General features: G+C 42.6%; 1 protein-coding gene across 1 annotated transcript in view; it reads right to left on the reverse strand.

The window, feature by feature from the left end:
* focad (focadhesin) overlaps positions 1-21,042 on the reverse strand; it is an 82,472-nt gene that overhangs the window by 55,118 nt on the left and 6,312 nt on the right. The window contains exon 5 of the mRNA XM_084156391.1: positions 20,858-20,956. Coding sequence (XP_084012517.1) covers positions 20,858-20,956 — 99 coding nt within the window. The remainder of the gene's footprint in view (positions 1-20,857; positions 20,957-21,042) is intronic.

Raw genomic sequence — 21,042 nt, forward strand, 5'->3', positions numbered from 1 at the left:
AAGGTTTCACGTCCATGTGAAAAGTGCTGGTCTGCTGGAATTTAGTTTGAAAGCTAATGCAACACATATGCATGAATATATAAATATATGTGCAAACAGGAAAAAATAAGTTTGGATATTTGGTTTCATGTGTTCTGTTCTCTTATTTAGTTATTTCATTATATTACAGCCCAGTGGGTAATAGTGTAGATATTATAGCTACTTCATTGTGCTCAGTCTTTCCCTGAATGGGGGTGTGTCTAGCAGAGGCCTTGAAGACGTGTGTGACTGACTGATGCTTCTGGGCCTCATCGACTAAGAGTTTCTCAGGCAGATGTTCTTCCGAATAACTTAACGTTGAGGTCAAAGGCTGTTTACACAGCCACCCTAAAACCCGAAATCAGATTTTCTTTCTATATCCAATATTTTTTTCTGACTCTCCACACACAGTTTTTACACGTGACCCATAACAGATTTGCATTGACGTAGCATCTGAAGTAGCACACAGAGGAAATGCTAATTTCCCGTCACTGTTCCTTAAAAATGTGGGCAATAAAAAAACACTTCAGAGCAAAAAATATCTGATATGACCATCCAGACAGAGGTCGCATATGGAGGAACGGGTTTGTATCAGAATTGAGATCCACATATGGAAGTGATATAAATTGGAAGTCAAAAGATCAGATTCCATGTGTTTTATTTGTTGTTGCTGTTTACACATTAGGGAACAAAGAACTTTCTTCTGAAACCCATCAGTCTATTCTTGTTCTGAGAAATGAAGGCTATTCCATGCGAGAAATCACAGAACAGTGCAAACTGGCTCTAACCAGAATAGAAAGAGGAGTGGGAGGCCCAGTTGTGCACCGGGGCCTCCCACTCCTCTTTCTATTCTGGTTAGAGCCAGTTTGCGCTTATTTTTACTCCTGAACTTCCTCTACCCTTAACCTCTCCGATCATTTTCATGATGTCTATCCGGTTTGCTTCTATATCCAACTGTGCTCCTTCACAAAAGCTCTCAACCTAAAATCATCAAAGCTGCACTGGGGGTGGTAGCAAGATGAAAAAAAAATGTAAGCTCTGGATAAGAGCATCTGCTAAATGACTAAAATGTAAATGTATATACTTATTATGGACACAGCATGCCCTACATTAGTTACAGTGGGGAGAACAAGTATTTGATACACTGCCGATTTTGCAGGTTTTCCTACTTACAAAGCATGTAGTGGTCTGTAATTTTTATCATAGGTACACTTCAACTGTGAGAGACGGAATCTAAAAAAAAAATCCAGAAAATCACATTGTATGATTTTAAGTAATTAATTTGCATTTTATTGCATGACATAAGTATTTGATCACCTACCAACCAGTAAGAATTCCGGCTCTCACAGACCTGTTAGTTTTTCTTTAAGAAGCCCTCCTGTTCTCCACTCATTACCTGTATTAACTGCACCTGTTTGAACTCGTTACCTGTATAAAAAGACACCTGTCCACACACTCAATCAAACAGACTCCAACCTCTCCACAATGGCCAAGACCAGAGAGCTGTGTAAGGACATCAGGGATAAAATAGTAGACCTGCACAAGGCTGGGATGGCCTACAGGACAATAGGCAAGCAGCTTGGTGAGAAGGCAACAACTGTTGGCGCAATTATTAGAAAATGGAAGAAGTTCAAGATGACGGTCAATCACCCTCGGTCTGGGGCTCCATGCAAGATCTCACCTCGTGGGGCATCAATGATCATGAGGAAGGTGAGTGATCAGCCCAGAACTACACGGCAGGACCTGGTCAATGACCTGAAGAGAGCTGGGACCACAGTCTCAAAGAAAACCATTAGTAACACACTACGCCGTCATGGATTAAAATCCTGCAGCGCACTTAAGGTCCCCCTGCTCAAGCCAGCGCAAGTCCAGGTCCGTCTGAAGTTTGCCAATGACCATCTGGATGATCCAGAGGAGGAATGGGAGAAGGTCATGTGGTCTGATGAGACAAAAATATAGCTTTTTGGTCTAAACTCCACTTGCCGTGTTTGGAGGAAGAAGAAGGATGAGTACAACCCCAAGAACACCATCCCAACCATGAAGCATGGAGGTGGAAACATCATTCTTTGGGGATGATTTTCTACAAAGGGGACAGCGACCCGAAACACACAGCCAGGACAACTAAGGAGTGGCTCCGTAAGAAGCATCTCAAGGTCCTGGAGTGGCCTAGCCAGTCTCCAGACCTGAACCCAATAGAAAATCTTTGGAGGGAGCTGAATGTCCGTATTGCCCAGCGACAGCCCCGAAACCTGAAGGATCTGGAGAAGGTCTGTATGGAGGAGTGGGCCAAAATCCCTGCTGCAGTGTGTGCAAACCTGGTCAAGACCTACAGGAAACGTATGATCTCTGTAATTGCAAACAAAGGTTTTTGTACCAAATATTAAGTTCTGCTTTTCTGATGTATCAAATACTTATGTCATGCAATAAAATGCAAATTAATTACTTAAAAATCATACAATGTGATTTTCTGGATTTTTGTTTTAGATTCCGTCTCTCACAGTTGAAGTGTACCTATGATAAAAATTACAGACCTCTACATGCTTTGTAAGTAGGAAAACCTGCAAAATCGGCAGTGTCTCAAATACTTGTTCTCCCCACTGTATCTTGCTGTTATTAGTTGTTGTTAGTTGTTATTAGTCCCATCCTTCAGCTCCATTCAACACCTCCCATCTATCTCTTAACACCATCCATATTGGAGTTCTATTTGCCATATATTTTTCAACTGTACTGTGATGTTTCACAAAAGTTCTGAACCCTTCTATTCTCATTGTTTCTACAATTGTAAATTGTAGATTCCTGGACCTCAGCCATTCCTGGACCTGTGACCAAAAACAAGCCACAAATGGACAGTACCAAAACAAATGATCAAATTGTTCTGTCTCTTCGCAGCAAAATCTGCAGAGCTGGGAAGATTGTATCCTCCATATAAATAGCATTCTATTGGTAGCAAGAATTTTGTATAATAATTTTGAATCCGGCGTCATTTTGCGTATCAGTTCATAACACTATGCCATGGAATCGGTACGTCAAAAATCTCTTCCCAACTATTTTTCAATCTATATGGGACGGCTGTCAATCCTTTGGTCCTTAAATTAAACTGGTATACTTTTTTATTTATCACAATTTTCTTTTACCAATTATATTCTTTAATGCAGGGCCGACAGACAAGTTCCTTACTTTTTCCCCCTTCCACTTTCCTCTTCCATTGTTGCGGTAATGCTGCAATTATTTGGTTGTAATTTTGGGTAGAGCAGACATTTCCATATGTTTTTGTTAGCTGCATGTGCGACATAACTCCACCAGTCCTACCTATGATATCATTTACGAAGATTATACAGTTTGTTTTCCCCCAACAAATACTGGATATTTATCAATTAGTATATTTGAGTTTAATCACCATTTGTTGCTTATTTGTTCTGTCGTTTCTGGAGGATTAAATTGAAAATGCAACCAACTTTCTATGGCTTGTTTTAGAAATAGTGATATTTGGGAGATTATTTCCTTTTAAAATGACTGAAAGTGAGAGGTTGTAATCTGAATAAAGGGAAAAAGGCCATTCTTGAACATGGGGTGAGATAATCTTACTAATTGGCTAGAGAACCAGTTCGGATTTACAGTGGGGTTAAAAAGTATTTAGTCAGCCACCAATTGTGCAAGTTCTCCCACTTAAAAAGATGAGAGGCCTGTAATTTTCATCATAGGTACACGTCAACTATGACAGACAAATTAAAAAAAAAAAAAAAAAAAAATCACATTGTAGGATTTTTAATGAATTTATTTGCAAATTATGGTGGAAAATAAGTATTTGGTCACCTACAAACAAGCAAGATTTCTGGCTCTCACAGACCTGTAACTTCTTCTTTAAGAGGCTCCTCTGTCCTCCATAAGTTACCTGTATTAATGGCACCTGTTTGAACTTGTTATCAGTATAAAAGACACCTGTCCACAACCTCAAACAGTCACACTCCAAACTCCACTATGGCCAAGACCAAAGAGCTGTCAAAGGACACCAGAAACAAAATTGTAGACCTGCACCAGGCTGGGAAGACTGAATCTGCAATAGGTAAGCAGCTTGGTTTGAAGAAATCAACTGTGGGAGCAATTATTAGGAAATGGAAGACATACAAGACCACTGATAATCTCCCTCGATCTGGGGCTCCACGCAAGATCTCACCCCGTGGGGTCAAAATGATCACAAGAACGGTGAGCAAAAATCCCAGAACCACACGGGGGGACGTAGTGAATGACCTGCAGAGAGCTGGGACCAAAGTAACAAAGCCTACCATCAGTAACACACTACGCCGCCAGGGACTCAAATCCTGCAGTGCCAGACATGTCCCCCTGCTTAAGCCAGTACATGTCCAGGCCCGTCTGAAGTTTGCTAGAGTGCATTTGGATGATCCAGAAGAGGATTGGGAGAATGTCATATGGTCACATGAAACCAAAATATAACTTTTTGGTAAAAACTCAACTCGTCGTGTTTGGAGGACAAAGAATGCTGAGTTGCATCCAAAGAACACCATACCTACTGTGAAGCATGGGGGTGGAAACATCATGCTTTGGGGCTGTTTTTTCTGCAAAGGGACCAGGACAACTGATCCGTGTAAAGGAAAGAATGAATGGGGCCATGTATCGTGAGATTTTGAGTGAAAACCTCCTTCCATCAGCAAGGGCATTGAAGATGAAACGTGGCTGGGTCTTTCAGCATGACAATGATCCCAAACACACCGCCCAGGCAACGAAGGAGTGGCTTCGTGAGAAGCATTTCAAGGTCCTGGAGTGGCCTAGCCAGTCTCCAGATCTCAACCCCATAGAAAATCTTTGGAGGGAGTTGAAAGTCCGTGTTGCCCAGCAACATCCCCAAAACATCACTGCTCTAGAGGATATCTGCATGGAGGAATGGGCCAAAATACCAGCAACAGTGTGTGAAAACCTTGTGAAGACTTACAGAAAACGTTTGACCTGTGTCATTGCCAACAAAGGGTATATAACAAAGTATTGAGAAACTTTTTTTATTGACCAAATACTTATTTTCCACCATAATTTGCAAATAAATTCATTAAAAATCCTACTATGTGATTTTCTGGATTTTTTTTTCTCATTTCGTCAGTCATAGTTGACGTGTACCTATGATGAAAATTACAGGCCTCTCTCATCTTTTTAAGTGGGAGAACTTGCACAATTGGTGGCTGACTAAATACTTTTTTCCCCCACTGTAAGTATAACTTTTGTATGACTGAAGCTTTTAGTGATAGGTCTAATGCTTTAATATTTAATAATTTCTGTCCTCCGAATTCATATTCATTATATAAATAGGCCCGTTTAATTTTGTCTGGCTTGCCGTTCCAAATAAAATTGAATATTTTTTTCTCATATAATTTTAAAAAACTGTTTGCTAGGCGTAGGGAAGACCATAAGCAAATAGGTAAACTGGGATAATACTAACGAGTTAATCAGGGTGATTTTTCCACAAATAGACAGATATTTACCTTTCCATGGTAGCAAGATCTTATCTATTTTTGCTAACTTTCTATGAAAATGTACTGGAGTGAGAACATTTATTTCATTTGGGATATGTATTCCGAGTATATCCACATCACCATCAGACCATTTTATTGGTCTGGTAATGGTAATGTACAATTTTAATATTTTTGTGATCCAATACGTAATATAGTACATTTGTCATAATTTGGTTGTAATCCAGAGAGGTTAGAAAATTTATCTAGATCCTCTATGAGGCTGTGGAGGGATTCAAGTTGTAGATTTAAAAGAAAACATGAATCATCAGCGTACAATGACACCTTTGTTTTTAAGCCCTGGATTTCTAATCCCTTGATACTATTGTTGGATCTGACTTTAATAGCTAACATTTCGTTGGCCATAATAAATAGATATGCCGATAGTGGACAACCTTGTTTTACTCCTCTTGACAGTTTAAAACTTTCTGAGAAATTGCCATTATTTACTATTTTACACCTAGGGTTAATATACATGATTTTGACCCATTTTATAAGAGATTCTCCAAAATTGAAATGCTCCAGGCATTTATATATAAACTCCAGTCGTACTTTATCAAATTCCTTTTCAAAGTCTGCTATGAATAGCAGGCCTGGTTTCCCAGATTTTTCATAGTGTTCTATTGTTTCCAGTACTTGCCTTATTTTATCTCCAATGTATCGTCCATGTAAAAAACATGTCTGATTAGAATGAATAATGTCCGACAATACCTTTTTAATTCTATGCGCTATACATGTTGCTATAATTTTTGCATCACAACACTGAAGTGTAAGGGGCCTCCAATTTTATTAATGGACTGGATCTTTATATTTCCCACTTTTTATCCTGTTTCAGTAATAATGAAATCAGACCTTCTTCTTGAGTGTCTGATAATCTACCATTTACATAGGAGTGGTTAAAACATGCTAATAACGGTCCTCTGAGTATATCAAAAAAGGTTTGGTATACCTCGACTGGTATGCCATCCAACCCTGGAGTTTTCCCGGACTTAAAGTCTTTAATTGCATCCAGAAGTTCCTCCTCTGTAATTTCACCTTCACATGAGTCTTTCTGTATGGCTGTTAATTTTACATTATCAATAGAAAAGAAATCCCTACAATTAGCTTCAGTTAGAGGTGACTGAAATGAACACACATACTTAAAGTACTTTACTTCCTTCTTCAAAATATAATTTGGTTAATCATGGGTGACTCCATCATTTGTAACCAGATTCAGTAAATTATTTTTGGTAGCATTTCTATGTTGAAGATTTAAAAAAGAATTTGGTGCATTTTTCCCCATATTCCATCCAGTTTGCATTATTTTTATAATATATTACACTTGATCTTTCTTGAACAAGTTTCTCCATTTCTTTTTGTTTTTCCTCAAATTTATTCTGAGCCTCTATGTTACAGTTTTTATTGCTATCAATCTGTTCTGTTAGACCTTCTATTTCCTTTGTTAGTATGGACTCTTGACCTAAATTGCTTTTGTTTTCAAGATGAGTACTGAATTGCCTGGCCTCTAAAGGCACATTTAAAAGTGTCCCATACAATTTTATTTATTTGTATTTTTAGTCATTTTAGCAGACGCTCTTATCCAGAGCAACTTACAGTTAGTGAGTGCATACATTTTTTCATACTGCCCCCCCCGTGGAAAACGAACCCACAACCCTGACGTTGCAAGCGCCATGCTCTACCAACTGAGCTACACAGGGCCTACAATAAGGGGATTTGCTGTAACAGGATATTGCCTTATCGACAAAAGAAAGGGGCACAAAAACATTACGAGGAGGACCACCAAAGCCAAAGAAGCCTATTCCGAGGCTAATGCCTGCCCTCGCCCCTCATCCCAGCCTTCCCCCTGCCACCTGGGGTTTGGGGCAGGGCTGGCGTCGGGCAGACTGTGCCTGGGCTAAGATCTGGCCACTTGCCGACTGGCGAACAGAGGGGCTGTGGTGCTCCTGGTCCCAACCATCCACAATGACATTCAATTAGGTAAGAAAAGGAGCCCCAGTCCTGATTCTGGCAGAGTAGTTGTAAGTGGGAAAAGGTTGACTGTCTTAGTGATTAAAGAAACGTGGGTAAACTCGGAACACCGGGCTGAAGAGGGCAAAGGCTCGAGGATATAGCATCCCACTCTTTAGAATCATAAGAATTTGAATGAGCAAACCAACGTGAAGTCTAAATTTCAAGTGCGATTGGACATGGCTTTTGAAAAAGACAAAGGCCCAGGTTAAAACAACACAGTTGAAGTGTGGCAGGGGGACATTCTGACCACTGCCCCACGTCAATCATCGCACGCGTCACTGAGTGCCTCCAACACCGGAGGAAGGAAGGAAGAGTCTCTCTCTCTCTCTCTCACTCTCGTGTGACTGACCAACTTGCCTGCCACAGTCTCTTGTGGAACAAAGCCTCCCCCTTCCCTCCCCCTTCCCCCTCCCTCCACGTACCATGGCGTAATCTGTGTGACTATCTCTCTATCCCTCTCCTCAGGTTCCCCGTGGTTCGTCTCAACCTCCAGTTCAATGCGGCCTATCCATCAGGCCTTCTTTCTCTCCAGACAGGCCAGACAGACCCACCATTACCTGCTTTCACAGCCAGACAATGGAGGGAGCAGGAAGCTGACAAGACTGACCTTGCTACCTTGCCGTTGTTGAACTGCAAGTTCATTGGCAGTGGCAGAATAGAGGGCGCTGGGTTGGAGGGTAGCAGGGCTTTAAAGGGACTGTTTGCTCCAAAATCAAAGTTTGTCGTTTTCAGATTATAAAAGTGGTCTGAAGTCCACATCCCACGCCATTGGTTGTCTAGATACACTATACCAGGGTATATGGCTGAAATGATAATGAATGGAAAAGATTTGGAAATTAGATAGTGTTTATCTTTTCCATTCATTTGTGATTGAGGCAAACAGCTGGATCTAGCCCACATAACAGATCGCGTGCAACATGAACATATCTCCACATTTACTCCAATGTTTGTAAACAATGTAAATGTAAACAAACATTATACAGCCTCAAAACATGGTTCAAACTATAATGTTGATATAATGGATGGTCAGTCATTGCATCCATAGCGCTGTCTATGAATTTGAGAGTGGTTACATTTCTTCAGCTCCATCCCTTAGCTTTTTTGCGAAACAGGGATGGGGAGTACACTTTGTTATTGTTACAATTAAGGATTCTAGCTTGAACTGCCTAATTAACTTTGAACTGTCCTTTTATGAACCCACCAGTCTGGGAATGTGTGCAGGTTACGCTGACTCCCAGATCACACAAAAGGAGGTGGGGGTTGGGGTGAGGGAGACACGACAGGGCCTCACTGGGAGAACACTTTCAAAATGTATACAAGCTTTAGTGCCACACCAAGTCTGAATCGGAAATCGGTCGGACGTGCTGGAGATGCAGCTGAACTGAAGCCTGTCTGGTTGGGTGGGACCAACAAGGTTATGGGGACAGACAGACAGACCCAGGACGTGATCCTGTGAGAATGCGGTCCGTTTTTGCCTCGGACCGCCTGAACCCCCCCCCCCCCCCCTCCTCCTGGTCCCGCCGGGTAGTTAAGTGGCTTAGTGTCTCTGTGGCAGATTGAGCGGGGCAGTGGCGGGCAGAAGGTCAACAATGGGCACCTAGTGGGCATTCTTCATTAATCCTGCAGCATTTACAATCGCCCGGCAGAGCCAGGCGCATCCACCAATGGCGGAGCGGAGCTGTCGGCCCGGCGGCGCCACCCTGCTGCCCCAGCCACATTCATCTTCTCACCAGGGAATGACAGGCAGCGAGAGGTAAAGAAGGGAAAAAGGTAACAATGAAATTGAGGGAAATATAGAGAAAGGGAGGGAGGTATAGAAAGAGAGATACAGGTATGGTGTGAGAAAACAAGAGGGAGGGAGAAAGAGAGAGAAAAGACAGGCCTAGCTTCCGTCTCATTGTCTTTTTACCCACCAATCTGTAACTGATTTCGGAGGCCCCAGGATCTTGGCAGAGGTGCACATCAAAGACTGTGGTAGGGATAGGAGGAAGGGGAGGGAGAGGGGGAGGATTCTCTCTACATGCTTTGAGAAAAGGATCCATTTCTGCCCTGGATATACAGTAGCTAAGAGTTCTGTACATTTTACATTTACATTTCAGTCATTTAGCAGACGCTCTTATCCAGAGCGACTTACAGTTAGTGAGTGCGTACATTCTCATACTTTTTTTCATACTGGTCCCCCGTGGGAATCAAACCCACAACCCTGGCATTGCAAGCGCCATGCTCTACCAACTGAGATACATGGAACTGTATTGACTTATCCCCAGAAGGATTCCCCTACCCTTGGTGGTTGACACCCATTCATTCTCAAAACCAGAATACCCATGTCCGTCTTGGAGAGTTGTGTGCTGGCTAGCTGGCTCAAGGTGCAGGTCTACTATATGGCTGCTCAGATCATTATTGAAGCATCTAGTGGCAGTAGATGCTGGCCCTTTTGTACTATGACGCAATTCGACCCTGCCCCCACCTCATGCATCTCATTCCTGACACCTTAGGTGACGGCTGAGGTGTCATGATTCATGGTTCATCACTACACTGTGAAATTAAATCAGAGCTGGGCCTTAACAGCCCATCAGAGTAGGTTGATGTTACCCAAATGAGACATTAATCACTATCAGCAGGATGGCTCGGCCAGAGGACAATCCTATGGAGGGGGTCGGTATGCTAACTTCCTAGCATTTCTCCACAGGGAAATCATTCTATGCTTCCCAAATTAAACCCTAATTCCCTATAGTGCACTAATGTTGACCAGCCCTGGTTAAAAGTAGTGCACTAAGGAATAGGGTACCATTTGGGAGGAAGACATAATTGCAGTAGAAGGCAAAGTACTTGCACATTACTATGATATCATCGCAGCATTTCTATAACTTCTAGGACACCCTAGTCATAGACTGTTCTCTCTGCTACCGCACGGCAAGTGGTACCAGAGCGCCAAGTCTAGGTCCAAGAGGCTTCTAAACAGCATCTACCCCCAAGCCATAAGACTCCTGAACATCTAATCAAATGGCTACCCAGACTATTTGCATGACAATGTTATCATAACCAAAAGACATATAAAAAAAACATTACTACAGATGTTATGACATCACGCTATTATGACTATTACAGATGTAATTTTGAGAGTGACAGATGTTATGACATGTTTTATTATGACTACTACAAGTTATGAGATGTTATTTGGACTACTATGGATGCTTTTATGACTACTACATGTTATTATTACATGTTATTATTACTACTACTACAGAAGTAATTAGAACAATGTTATCATGACTACCCACAGCTTTTATTACAACAGAATGGTATCATTACCACTGCAGAAATAATAATAATAATTCATTTAATTTGTAAAGCGCTTCTCTCAGACCCAAGGCAAAAAAATATACAAAAAATTCCAAAACACACAACATAGAACACAGACAACAATCAAAGCTAGGTGTCGCCAGATCCGGAGGACGAGAACAGAATAAGCAGAGGTCCTTGAAAGCTTTTCTGAACAGCACAGTCTTGAGATGTGCCTTAAAGGAGGACAGATACTCTGCAGCCATAATAGTGTCTGGAAGTGTGTTCCACAGCCGCAAAGCCGCGGAACTGAAAGCCCTGTCACCCATAGTTTTTAGTCTGCTGCGGGGCGGCTGAAGGGAGACAGAACTTGAGGAGCGAAGTGTGCGTGTGGGGCAGGAGGGTAGAATGAGGTCAGACAGGTACTTGGGTCCAGAGCTGTGGATAGCTTGGTAGGTGTTAAACAGGATTTTGTAGTCGATGTGTGAGCATATGGGGAGCCAGTGGAGGTTGAACAGCACTGGAGGGATGTTATCGCAGGGGAGGTGTGGGTGAGGACACGTGTCTGACAGGCCCAGGTCCTTCTCCATGCGGTCCAGCAGGATGGCGTGGCTGACCGTGTCGAATGCTGCACTGAGGTCCAGCAGTATGAGGATGCTGGCAACCCCAGAGTCAGCATTCATGAGGAGGTCATTGGTGACCCTTACCAGGGCAGTCTCAGTGCTGTGTCTAGCTCTGAAACCTGAATGAAAGGGCTCAAGTAGGTTGTGAGTGTCCAGATGGTTTTGGAGTTGGCTAGAAACAGCCCGTTCGAGGAGCTTACTCAGGAAGGGCAGGTTGGAAATAGGCAGGTAGGGGTGTTGTGGTGAACGTATTACCGCCACACCGGCGTTCACGAGTCATGACCGCAGTCAAATTCCACGTGACAGTTTAGTCACGGTAATTAGGCTTCTCCAAGCTCTGATGCTGCTGATGGTCATTAGTAGCCTACCAAACTTGCTAACTGCCTGGTACTCAGCACTCTATTGTCCCTCTAATCACTCTGACATCAATGCAAATATGATCAAAAATGTAATCAAACACTTAATGAGAACCCATGAGCTCATGTTACGCAACATTTCTATAGACTATGCAATTTGAAAACAGAGTTTTGATGGCCTCTATTAAAAAGAGGAGGATCCCATCAGATTTCTATAGGCTAGGCCTACTATATTTATTTCTCAACTTCCCTAATATTAAGCACATTGCTTCTCTTTACAACAGGAGTTTAGCCTACCTGGCTGGCATGAAAAGAACCACGGGAAAAGCGTCATCCATTCACTATTTAAGTGCATAGATTACATGTATTTTTTTCCGCTGCCCCTGTTTCGAGACAGATGCGTGATAATGGTCCATTCTAAATCCAAACAAAATTCACACATATTATTTAGTATACAGTGGGGAGAACAAGTATTTGATACACTGCCGATTTTGCAGGTTTTCCTACTTACAAAGCATGTAGAGGTCTGTAAATTTTTATCATAGGTACACTTCAACTGTGAGAGACGGAATCTAAAACAAAAATCCAGAAAATCACATTGTATGATTTTTAAGTAATTAATTTGCATTTTATTGCATGACATACAGTGGGGGAAAAAAGTATTTAGTCAGCCACCAATTGTGCAAGTTCTCCCACTTAAAAAGATGAGAGAGGCCTGTAATTTTCATCATAGGTACACGTCAACTATGACAGACAAAATGAGAAAAAAAAATCCAGAAAATCACATTGTAGGATTTTTAATGAATTTATTTGCAAATTATGGTGGAAAATAAGTATTTGGTCAATAACAAAAGTTTCTCAATACTTTGTTATATACCCTTTGTTGGCAATGACACAGGTCTAACATTTTCTGTAAGTCTTCACAAGGTTTTCACACACTGTTGCTGGTATTTTGGCCCATTCCTCCATGCAGATCTCCTCTAGAGCAGTGATGTTTTGGGGCTGTCGCTGGGCAACACGGACTTTCAACTCCCTCCAAAGATTTTCTATGGGGTTGAGATCTGGAGATTGGCTAGGCCACTCCAGGACCTTGAAATGCTTCTTACGAAGCCACTCCTTCGTTGCCCGGGCGGTGTGTTTGGGATCATTGTCATGCTGAAAGACCCAGCCACGTTTCATCTTCAATGCCCTTGCTGATGGAAGGAGGTTTTCACTCAAAATCTCACGATACATGGCCCCATTCATTCTTTCCTTTACACGGATCAGTCGTCCTGGTCCCTTTGCAGAAAAACAGCCCCAAAGCATGATGTTTCCACCCCCATGCTTCACAGTAGGTATGGTGTTCTTTGGATGCAACTCAGCATTCTTTGTCCTCCAAACACGACGAGTTGAGTTTTTACCAAAAGGTTCTATTTTGGTTTCATGTGACCATATGACATTCTCCCAATCCTCTTCTGGATCATCCAAATGCACTCTAGCAAACTTCAGACGGGCCTGGACATGTACTGGCTTAAGCAGGGGGACACGTCTGGCACTGCAGGATTTGAGTCCCTGGCGGCGTAGTGTGTTACTGATGGTAGGCTTTGTTACTTTGGTCCCAGCTCTCTGCAGGTCATTCACTAGGTCCCCCTGTGTGGTTCTGGGATTTTTGCTCACTATTCTTGTGATCATTTTGACCCCACGGGGTGAGATCTTGCGTGGAGCCCCAGATCGAGGGAGATTATCAGTGGTCTTGTATGTCTTCCATTTCCTAATAATTGCTCCCACAGTTGATTTCTTCAAACCAAGCTGCTTACCTATTGCAGATTCAGTCTTCCCAGCCTGGTGCAGGTCTACAATTTTGTTTCTGGTGTCCTTTGACAGCTCTTTGGTCTTGGCCATAGTGGAGTTTGGAGTGTGACTGTTTGAGGTTGTGGACAGGTGTCTTTTATACTGATAACAAGTTCAAACAGGTGCCATTAATACAGGTAACGAGTGGAGGACAGAGGAGCCTCTTAAAGAAGAAGTTACAGGTCTGTGAGAGCCAGAAATCTTGCTTGTTTGTAGGTGACCAAATACTTATTTTCCACCATAATTTGCAAATAAATTCATTAAAAATCCTACAATGTGATTTTCTGGATTTTTTTTTCTCAATTTGTCTGTCATAGTTGACGTGTACCTATGATGAAAATTACAGGCCTCTCTCATCTTTTTAAGTGGGAGAACTTGCACAATTTGTGGCTGACTAAATACTTTTTTCCCCCCAATGTAAGTATTTGATCACCTACCAACCAGTAAGAATTCCGGCTCTAACAGACCTCCTGTTCTCCACTCATTACCTGTATTAACTGCACCTGTTTGAACTCATTACCTGTATAAAAGACACCTGTCCACACACTCAATCAAACAGACTCCAACCTCTCCACAATGGCCAAGACCAGAGAGCTGTGTAAGGACATCAGGGATCAAATTGTAGACCTGCACAAGGCTGGGATGAGCTACAGGACAATAGGCAAGCAGCTTGGTGAGAAGGCAACAACTGTTGGTGCAATTATTAGAAAATGGAAGAAGTTCAAGATGACGGTCAATCACCCTCGGTCTGGGGCTCCATGCAAGATCTCACCTCGTGGGGCATCAATGATCATGAGGAAGGTGAGGGATCAGCCCAGAACTACACGGCAGGACCTGGTCAATGACCTGAAGAGAGCTGGGACCACAGTCTCAAAGAAAACCATTAGTAACACACTACGCAGTCATGGATTAAAATCCTGCAGCGCACGCAAGGTCCCCCTGCTCAAGCCAGCGCATGTCCAGGCCCATCTGAAGTTTGCCAATGACCATCTGGATGATCCAGAGGAGGAATGGGAGAAGGTCATGTGGTCTGATGAGACAAAAATAGAGCTTTTTGGTCTAAACTCCACTCGCCGTGTTTGGAGGAAGAAGAAGGATGAGTACAACCCCAAGAACACCATCCCAACCGTGAAGCATGGAGGTGGAAACATCATTCTTTGGGGATGCTTTTCTGCAAAGGGGACAGGACGACTGCACCGTATTGAGGGGAGGATGGATGGGGCCATGTATCGCGAGATCTTGACCAACAACCTCCTTCCCTCAGTAAGAGCATTGAAGATGGGTCGTGGCTGGGTCTTCCAGCATGACAACAACCCGAAACACACAGCCAGGGCAACTAAGGAGTGGCTCCGTAAGAAGCATCTCAAGGTCCTGGAGTGGCCTAGCCAGTCTCCAGACCTGAACCCAATAGAAAATCTTTGGAGGGAGCTGAAAGTCCGTATTGCCCAGCGAAAGCCCCGAAACCTGAAGGATCTGGAGAAGGTCTGTATGGAGGAGTGGGCCAAAATCCCTGCTGCAGTGTGTGCAAACCTGGTCAAGACCTACAGGAAACGTATGATCTCTGTAATTGCAAACAAAGGTTTCTGTAACAAATATTAAGTTCTGCTTTTCTGATGTATCAAATACTTATGTCATGCAATAAAATGCAAATTAATTACTTAAAAATCATACAATGTGATTTTCTGGATCTTTGTTTTAGATTACGTCTCTCACAGTTGAAGTGTACCTATGATAAAAATTACAGACCTCTACATGTTTTGTAAATAGGAAAACCTGCAAAATCGGCAGTGTATCAAATACTTGTTCTCCCCACTGTATGTAAAGACAACATTAAAATCAAGAATAGTCTGATGTGACAATATTAGCCTATCATTTGTGAATTATATATTATCACTTGTGAATTATGCCCAGCTTGAATGCAGTAAGGCAAGAAACACTGCATGCCTTTTTTGCAACATTTTCTAATAATAGTCACACATGTAGCCTAGCCCATAGGCCTATATATTTTGATAAGGTTTGTATCACAACTAAAGTGGCCAAATAACTTCTTAAAATTAAGTACATTAATTTGCATTACAACGGGTGTAGAGCCTAAATGGCATACATACAAATCGCGTGAGATCCATGTTTGGGGAAGATAATTTTCACCATAAAAATTGACCTTTATAATAAAAGCATTACATGCATAATTGCATTTGCGGTCACTTTTGAGAATGGTGTTTTCCTGCTAATTGATTGCATTTTGGAACATTCACGCTTATAGCCTACAGCCGTGTGCGCATTGCTGAGCTTATGATGTGAAGAAATAGCCTAATAGTTTATCAACATTTTAAGCTAAACGTTCTGATCTGTTGCGTCAGCCTCATTGCTTTTAAACTTTTTTTTGAAGCTAGTGGTTGTATTAATTTGGGATCTATTGCATCCCACAACTGTCCAGACTATGTTTGGAATATTTATTTCTCACACAGGATAGAATAAGTCAACTTTTGTACTATGGGGGATAGTAGATTGACATAGGCTAGTGCTTTTGCTATTCGTTAGGCCTACTCATCTTGTTGGCTGACGAAAAGTAAATGTGGACAGTTCTTCCAACATCTTCAATATGCGCCTCGGAATTGGATAAGGACGCGCACAGTTGCGTCCCCGATGTGTCTGTCTTCACTTGTAGCCTGTGAGAAGGACCCGATCACGTGACGGGCATTGGCTAATAAGAATTTAGATATCTGAGAGCACCATGTTAGTGAGAGAGGTGCTTCGGAGCAGGCAGCCGGGAGAATGGAATTATAATGATTATATTCAGCCCAAGGCACTGGCCGCAAAAGGCACATATTTTTTTTAGGGGGCATTACGGCCACACAAAGGGGATGCCGCCGGGAAATTAGAGGCTTTATCAAGTGCTTGTCAAATTGTGAATGAGAGACTGAAGAAGTGTGTACAGCCTGCGCAAAAAACAAAGCAGAGCTCTTGCCTTTCATGCAACTTTTTTCAAATCATAATTTAGAGTCGCATCATGCAGCCTTAGAATGTATAAAAAATCCAAACATATAGCTCAACGTTTGTATCACAACTAAAGTTGCATAAATAACTCTAAATTAAGTGCATAGAAGGACCTGTTTCTTTGTTAACCGCTCAACATAGAATAACCGCATGTGCGCACTCCCTCAAATCGTTTGGAGAAAATATCCTTTCTATTTTATTCAGCTATGTTCAATTGTATTCTTCATACTATAAAATAATATAAAATAATGACACAGCAAATCTGGCCTGCTAAATGAACTAGTGTAGCCCACAGCCATATGGCATAGCCAGATCAGGGCCTAACATAAGGACAACTCAGAGTATGCTATTCTGTTATTCTGAAATAAACTACATTTTCTTCATATCATGTTTCTTTAGATCTGTCTAAAATAAATAATGGATTTATTGTGATGGTGTAGGCTATGTTAAATTGATTTATTAGACTTATTAAAATGTAGATGTTCTAAAGGTCTGCATCAGTGGCTTGTAGGCTATGCGTGGAAGCCAGGAGATGCTAAATGTGTTTATGTTCATTAACAGTCAATTACCGTGAGACCGGCAGTTATTTGCTTGACAATCACCGGCTGACAACATTTTATGACCGCCACAGCCCTAGTTGGAGGAGCATGCTCACAGTAGAGAACAGCACACGGGAGTTACCACTGCCGTTGCTGATCAGTTGGGAGTAGTAGGATGTCAGAGCTGCATTTATGGTCAGTTGGTAATCTTGCTGATGTTGCTCATACATCTGCGCATGTAGAGTTAAGCCCAGTTTTCTTATACTGTCGTTCTAGACGACGGCCAGTTGCTTTGAGAGAGCGTAGCTCTTCAGTGTACCAGGGAGACGATTTGGAGAAAGACACCATACAGGTTTTCAAAGGAGCAACTTCATCCAGTATGGAGGCCAAGGCAGTGTTGTATTGAGCCAGAGTCAGTAACTGGCAGGTAGAGATATTCAGTAAGCTGGCCACTGTTTATTGTTTTCAGTCTTCTAAACTGAATGGAGCGTTTCTTGGGCCAAATGGGTAGAGGAATAGCTAGGGTGTAGGTGATGGGTTTATAGTCGGACAGCCCTGACACATTTCCTTCCAATTTGGCCAGATCCACGCCTGTGGTACAGACCAGGTCCAGCGTATGGCCTTTGTTGTGAATGGCAAAGTCCACTTGCTGTTGGTGTCCAAAGTTGTCCAGGACAACAGCCAGGCCAGTAGAGAGACTGCAGTCAGGGGAGTCGACATGCATGTTGAAATCACCAAGCACTAGCATAGCAGGGCACAAGGAGCTCAGGAGTGATAGTAGCTCAGATAGTTCAGCAAGAAAGTCAGTGGCCAATAAATCAGCACAGCCAGTAGTGATACAGAGCCAGTGATCTTGAAAGACATGCATTCAAAACATGACAGCTTGTACTGGAGTAAAATCTCAGTCCTGCAGATTACAGCCAATCTGCCACCCCGTCCGGATGTGCGAGAACAGTCCAGGTAGGTGTAGCCAGATGGAATGCATTGGTTGAGGGATATGTACTCATTGGGCTGATGCCAAGTCTCAGTGAGAAGGAGAAAGTCTATCGGTGATTATGCCATTCAGTAGTAAGCCTTTGTTATTTATGGACCTTGAATTTAAAATCCCCAGTTCAATTACTTTGGAAGTTGCCTGAGGGGCAGCCTGCAGAACTGGCCAGTGTCCTTTATCATCCACTTCAGGTGTGCATGATGTACTGCTCGCATTACAAGTGTACACAATAGACTTAAGTTTGTTCATTAGACTCCTACCGCCCCGTCGTCTGCATTTTTTCCAGAGGATACCTTATTGCATAAGGCTGTTCTTCAGCTCCCTGCACAGGGTTGTTTTAATATGTTAAAAACTTCTGATGAATCCTTGGGTGTAGTGAGTGATAGTTGCTGCCATTTCTGTATCTTTTGGTCCAGCCTTCAGTCCAGTAAATGGGAGATGAGATAAAAAGAGATGAGGATCGTGGAGGATCTGAGCTGGTATTTGAATCCAAACAATTAGATAGTTGATTGAAGAAGTAGTCAAATACACTATATACAGACCCATTGACTTTTTCCACATTTTGTTACGTTACAGCCTTATTCTAAAATGGATTAAATTGTTTCAATCTACAACCAATTCAAAGTAAAAACAGGTTTGAAAAAATTGAGCACACAGCCAAGCAATCTCCATAGACAAACATTGGCAGTAAAATGGCCTTACTGAAGAATGGAATGGCCTTGTTGACTTTCAACTTGGCACCGTCATAGGATGCCACCTTTCCAACAAGCCAGTTCATCACATTTCTGCCCTGCTAGAGCTGCCCCGGTCAACTGTAAGTGCTGTTATTGTGAAGTGCAAACGTCTAGGTGCAACAACGGCTCAGCCGTGAAGTGGTAGGCCACAAGCTCACAGAACGGGATCGCTGAGTGCTGAAGAGTGTAGCGCATAAACATTGTCTGTCCTCGGTTGCAACACTCACAACAGTATTTGATCCCCTGCTGATTTTGTACGTTTGCCCACTGACAAAGAAATTATCAGTCTATAATTTTAATGGTAGGTTTATTTGAACAGTGAGAGACAGAATAACAACAACAAAATCCAGAAAAACGCATGTAAAAAATGTTATAAATTGATTTGCATTTTAATGAGGGAAATAAGTATTTGACCCCCTCTCAATCAGAAAGATTTCTGGCTCCCAGGTGTCTTTTATAAAGGTAACGAGCTGAGATTAGGAGCACACTCTTAAAGGGAGTGCTCCTAATCTCAGTTTGTTACCTGTATAAAAGACACCTGTCCACAGACGCAATCAATCAATCAGATTCCAAACTCTCCACCATGGCTAAGACCAAAGAGCTCTCCAAGGATGTCAGGGACAAGATTGTAGACCTACACAAGGCTGGAATGGGCTACAAGACCATCGCTAAGCAGCTTGGTGAGATGGTGACAACAGTTGGTGCAATTCTTCGCAAATGGAAGAAACACAAAAGAACTGTCAATCTCCCTCGGCCTGGGGCTCCATGCAAGATCTCACCTCGTGGAGTTGCAATGATCATGAGAACGGTGAGGAATCAGCCCAGAACTACACAGGAGGATCTTGTCAATGATCTCAAGGCAGCTAGGACCATAGTCACCAAGAAAACAATTGGTAACACACTACGCCGTGAAGGACTGAAATCCTGCAGCGCCCGCAAGGTCCCCCTGCTCAAGAAAGCACATATACAGGGCCGTCTGAAGTTTGCCAATGAACATCTGAATGATTCAGAGGAGAACTGGGTGAAAGTGTTGTGGTCAGATGAGACCAAAATCGAGCTCTTTGGCATCAACTCAACTCGCCATGTTTGGAGGAGGAGGAATGCTGCCTATAACACCAAGAACACCATCCACACCGTCAAACATGGAGGTGGAAACATTATGTTTTGGGGGTGTTTTTCTGCTAAGGGGACAGGACAACTTCACCGCAACAAAGGGACGATGGACGGGGCCATGTACCGTCAAATCTTGGGGTGAGAACCTCCTTCCCTCAGCCAGGGCATTGAAAATGGGTCGTGGATGGGTATTCCAGCATGACAATGACCCAAAACACACAGCCAAGGCAACAAAGGAGTGGCTCAAGAAGAAGCACATTAAGGTCCTGGAGTGGCCTAGCCAGTCTCCAGACCTTAATCCCATAGAAAATCTGTGGAGGGAGCTGAAGGTTCGAGTTGCCAAACGTCAGCCTCGAAACCATAATGACTTGGAGAAGATCTGCAAAGAGGAGTGGAACAAAATCCCTCCTGAGTTGTGTGCAAACCTGGTGGCCAACTACAAGAAACGTCTGACCTCTGTGATTGCCAACAAGGGTTTTGCCAACAAGTATTAAGTCATGTTTTGCAGAGGGGTCAAATACTTATTTCCCTCATTAAAATGCAAATCAATTTATAACATTTTTGACATGCGTTTTTCTGGATTTTTGTTGTTGTTATTCTGTCTCTCACTGTTCAAATAAACCTACCATTAAAATTATAGACTGATCATGTCTTTGTCAGTGGGCAAATGTACAAAATCAGCAGGGGATCAAATACTTTTTTCCCTCACTGTAATTAAGGATACGTTTGCAGGAGTAAACTACCAAGGCTGCCACTAGGCGCCATGGCAACCATGGAATTACCTGATTGAGCTGTTACAAGTGAAGTGGACTAACCTGATGGAGTAGGGACAAGTGAACTGGACTAACCTGATGGAGTAGGGACAAGTGAAGGGCGTTCCTTTGTCTCGCTGGTCCGCTTGCATCTGGAGAAGCCTTCCTATCACTTTTATCAACCCCTGCACATTCCTGTTCATAAGAAACAGAAAAAAAAGGCCAGAGGTATAACTAGCAGTTTACAGAACCCAGATAGCTTAGGCCTATACTATGCAGAG

The sequence above is a fragment of the Coregonus lavaretus genome (genome assembly GCF_964263955.1).
Source record: "Coregonus lavaretus genome assembly, chromosome: 39".
NCBI lineage: Eukaryota > Metazoa > Chordata > Actinopteri > Salmoniformes > Salmonidae > Coregonus > Coregonus lavaretus.